The sequence below is a fragment of the Limulus polyphemus genome, unplaced genomic scaffold (genome assembly GCF_000517525.1).
Source record: "Limulus polyphemus unplaced genomic scaffold, Limulus_polyphemus-2.1.2 Scaffold2207, whole genome shotgun sequence".
Classification (NCBI taxonomy): domain Eukaryota; kingdom Metazoa; phylum Arthropoda; class Merostomata; order Xiphosura; family Limulidae; genus Limulus; species Limulus polyphemus.
Window position 1 is genome coordinate 167,904 of NW_013667817.1, and position 4,200 is coordinate 172,103.

Genomic DNA, 4,200 nt, shown 5'->3' on the forward strand with positions numbered 1-4,200 from the left:
GTGACGTCAACTGGAGACATATCTTTAGTTCCTGAACAAACTGGTTGTTTATGACGTGACGTCAACCGGAGACATATCTTTAGTTCCTAAATAAGCTGGTTGTTTGTGACGTGACGTTAACCGGAGACATATCTTTAGTTCCTAAATAAGCTGGTTGTTTATGACGTGACGTCAACCGGAGACATATCTTTAGTTCCTGAACAAACTGGTTGTTTATAACGTGACGTCAACCGGAGACATATCTTTAGTTCCTAAATAAACTGGTTGTTTATGATGTGACGTCAACTGGAGACATATCTTTAGTTCCTGAACAAACTGGTTGTTTATAACGTGACGTCAACCGGAGACATATCTTTAGTTCCTAAATAAGCTGGTTGTTTATGATGTGACGTCAACTGGAGACATATCTTTAGTTCCTGAACAAACTGGTTGTTTATAACGTAACGTCAACCGGAGACATATCTTTAGTTCCTAAACAAGTTTGTTTTTGTGGCTGTGATATTGTAAGACTTATAATGATATAACAAGTCCTATTGTAATGCTGCAAGTCTTACTGTAAAGACACAAGTCTTACTGTAAAGACACAAGTCTTACTGTAAAGATACGCGTTCTACTGTAAAGTTACAAGTCTTACTACAAAGTTACAAGTCTTGCTGTAAAGATACACGTCCTATTGTAAAGTTACAAGTCTTACTACAAAGTTACAAGTCTTGCTGTAAAGATACACGTCCTATTGTAAAGTTACAAGTCTTACTACAAAGACACAAGTCTTGCTGTAAAGATACACGTCCTATTGTAAAGTTACAAGTCTTACTGTAGAGATACACGTCCTATTGTAAAGTTACAAGTCTTACTGTAGAGATACACGTCCTATTGTAAAGTTACAAGTCTTACTACAAAGTTACAAGTCTTGCTGTAAAGATACACGTTCTATTGTAAAGTTACAAGTGCTATTGTAAAGTTACAAATCTTAGTGTAAAGTTACAAGTTTTATGTTAGGGAAAAATTATGGATCTAGCCGCAACCCTCAAAATATTTGCTGTAGTTTTCATGCCCTTTGTTATTTTCACGCACGCCATTTAAGCTACGCTTTCTTGCAAGCATTATGTGTTAGATGGATAACTCCAGGTTTGTATGAAAAAAATTACGTGGTAAGACAAACAAACTCACGTAAGCGTATCTTTATTTAATAAAACTACACGTATAAAGTATAGATGGTGTTTATAATAGTGTACAGAGTATGAAACAGTTATAAGCATTCGGTGTATGACACGATTGTATGAGTTGAAACAAAGAAACTCACAAAGTTGCTAAAAGATGTTTATAGAAGTCTGTGAAACGAACCGAAGCTAAATTATTGCAAAGTAAAGCTGTAATGAAGGCAAACGTAGCTGATTATGCAGAAACGTCTGAATGCATGTTCACAAAGTTATAAGCACATGGTTTTAACGAGATGCGCATGCGTATTTTATACCTAAATATGCCGAGAAAGCTCATATAAATTATATTTAGTGTAATACAAATTTTTAAGGAAATTTCACGTGGGTTAAGCGTTGTTTGTGGGAAATACTTTACAGATAAAAAACTAAAGTTGAAATCGAAGCCAGTCGTCACGTGATGTCAACGACATTGTGCCATCGTGTACCATACCTGTTGCATTAAGAAGTTTGACTAAGCAAAAACAGTGAGTTTGAAATCCAATATGCAATCAGGACTCTTGGGACAAAGGCCTTTTTTAACGATTCAAGATTTGTAGCGTTTGACCGAGAAATGTGCGAGAAAAGTTCCGGGAAGACAAACAGACAAACGCAAGTGTAGTATTATTTATATAGATTTAACAGATTACCGATAATTTGAAAAATGTAACTTTTCTGTGAGCAGCGTTGTGTTTTGTTGATGACATAAAACAAAAGTGTCAGAATAGAAGTAGGTCTTAAGATTGTCAGGTGATTCTTTAATAGCCTGAATTATTTTCTTATTATCTTTCTATAAAATGGAGTAAGGGGTATAACTAGTCCTAAGGAGAATTTATGTTTCTTAAAGGCACATACAGAGCAATAAATATTTTTTGATCCGTTGATGACATGCGGGATGCTGAAAAAATGTCCGACGTTTATAGCATCAGCATATCATAAATAACATATCATTCATAAAATAGAAGCAACAAACCAAAATGGCACTTCTCATAGTTCTTCATCAACTTACCATATATGTACATGACCCCTGAAATTTCAAAGATGGCGTAAAGAAAAGCCGCAGCGCCCACACAATAGTTGTCCAAGAGATACATAACATAGAGGCCAGCCTAAAATGTGAAAATATTATTGTTAATTAAACAATAAGCAGTAAGTTACGTAATTGTTGTTCAAGTGATAAATAACATAGAGGCCAGCCTAAAATGTGAAAATAGTATTGTTGGTTCAACAATAAGCAGTAAGTTACGTAATAGTTGTTCAAATGATACATAACATAGAGGCCAGCCTAAAATGTGAAAATAGTATTGTTGATTAAACAATAAGTAGTAAGTTACGTAATAGTTGTTCAAATGATAAATAATATAGAGGCCAGCCTAAAATGTGAAAATAGTATTGTTGATTCAACAATAAGTAGTAAGTTACACAACAGACATAACATAAAGACTGGCCTATTATATGGAACAGTATTGTTGATCATACAGTAAGCACTAATTTTACAATACCAATGACGTCGTCAACAGAAAAAAAAATATGATTTATTCGTAGTGCAAAATTCTTTACTGCTTCGTATTTATTCAAATTTGAAAAAATAACCAAAAAACTGGTAACCAAATAAGCTTTATTTACTAAAAATATACATTTTCTGTTGCAAAAGTTGTCAGATTCATAACAAAATGTCCCTCTTTTCATCAAATTATTTGTGAAAACTTTCTACAAGATATTTAGAAATATGTAACTGTAGATAGACTTTATTTTATCAAATTTTATTTTCCGCTCTTGGATCTTGTAAGTTAAGAGATTAACAACATACGCCTAAACAAAATGGCGATTGAATTCTCAAAAATATAACTTTCTTAAAAAATACAAACAAACTACAAAGCTACTTTAGCACATTAAACCTGCTAGCAGAATATTTATTAAACTGATAACATCTAAATTTATACATCACATTAGGAAATTATTACTAGCGAATTGCATTCACCCTCAGATTAATGAAAATGATAAAACTGCTACTTACATTTGTGGTGAGGGGAAGACCGCCTAGGAAACACAACAGGCACAGGCCGAAAGCAAGCACTGCTTTCTTTTGATGTAACTTTGGCATCTCGTCTTTTATCACAGTCAGGATACTTTCTACAAACCCCATCTTGCGAGTTTGAACAGATAAATTTCTGTAGTTTAATAAAAACCTCTTCGACATATGAAAACTCAATCAAACATTAGTAAAAGCGACAAAACCCCAACTTTAGTTCACATTTTGAAGCGCTAATACTAATACAAAAAATGCGAATGTTTGCATATGTAATCAATGTTTGGTGTTAGTTGTGTTTCATTAGCTTGTTTGGTGTTGGTTGTGTTTCATTAGCTTGTTTGGTGTTGGTTGTGTTTCATTAGTTTGTTTGGTGTTGGTTGTGTTTCATTAGTTTGTTTGGTGTTAGTTGTGTTTCATAAGTTTCTTTGGTGTTGGTTGTGTTGCATTAGCTTGTTTGGTGTTGTTGTGTTTCATAAGATTGTTTGGTGTTAGTTGTATTTCATAAGATTGTTTGGTGTTGTTTGTGTTTCGTTAGTTTGTTTGATGTTGGTTGTGTTTCATAAGTCTGCCAATGAATTAATGCAATATCTATACATAATGAGTGTTTTACCATTTTTAACCAACTTCACTGAGAAGGAACTTAAAAGAATATTAAAAGTATATATTCATTTTCAACAGCACACATTTTTAGAAATTAGGGAAATTGCAACGACGTTTCTAATTGCAAATGAACAAATAAATATAGTGCAAGTCTATACCCAAAAAATATATGTGGGGGTACATACCCCACTAAATCCATCAGTAGATGCAGAAACACTTTTCAAATAGCCAACAGAAATTTATCAGCTATTTGAAGAACTTGTAGCATTCCGCCACAATTTAATTCTTCGTATTGTTAGCCGACACTGGGCAGCTTGTACATAATTGACTAGAGTTGTTTAAATATTTGTTTAACAACGAGTAAAAGTTTAG

The 4,200-nt window shown here is 33.3% G+C and overlaps 1 protein-coding gene across 1 annotated transcript in view; it reads right to left on the reverse strand.

The window, feature by feature from the left end:
• Positions 1-4,200, reverse strand: part of LOC106466256 (sodium-dependent nutrient amino acid transporter 1-like) — a 28,183-nt gene that overhangs the window by 1,569 nt on the left and 22,414 nt on the right. The window contains exons 11-12 of the mRNA XM_022394227.1: positions 3,214-3,342; positions 2,338-2,481 (exon numbers count right to left, since the gene is read on the reverse strand). Coding sequence (XP_022249935.1) covers positions 2,338-2,481; positions 3,214-3,342 — 273 coding nt within the window. The remainder of the gene's footprint in view (positions 1-2,337; positions 2,482-3,213; positions 3,343-4,200) is intronic.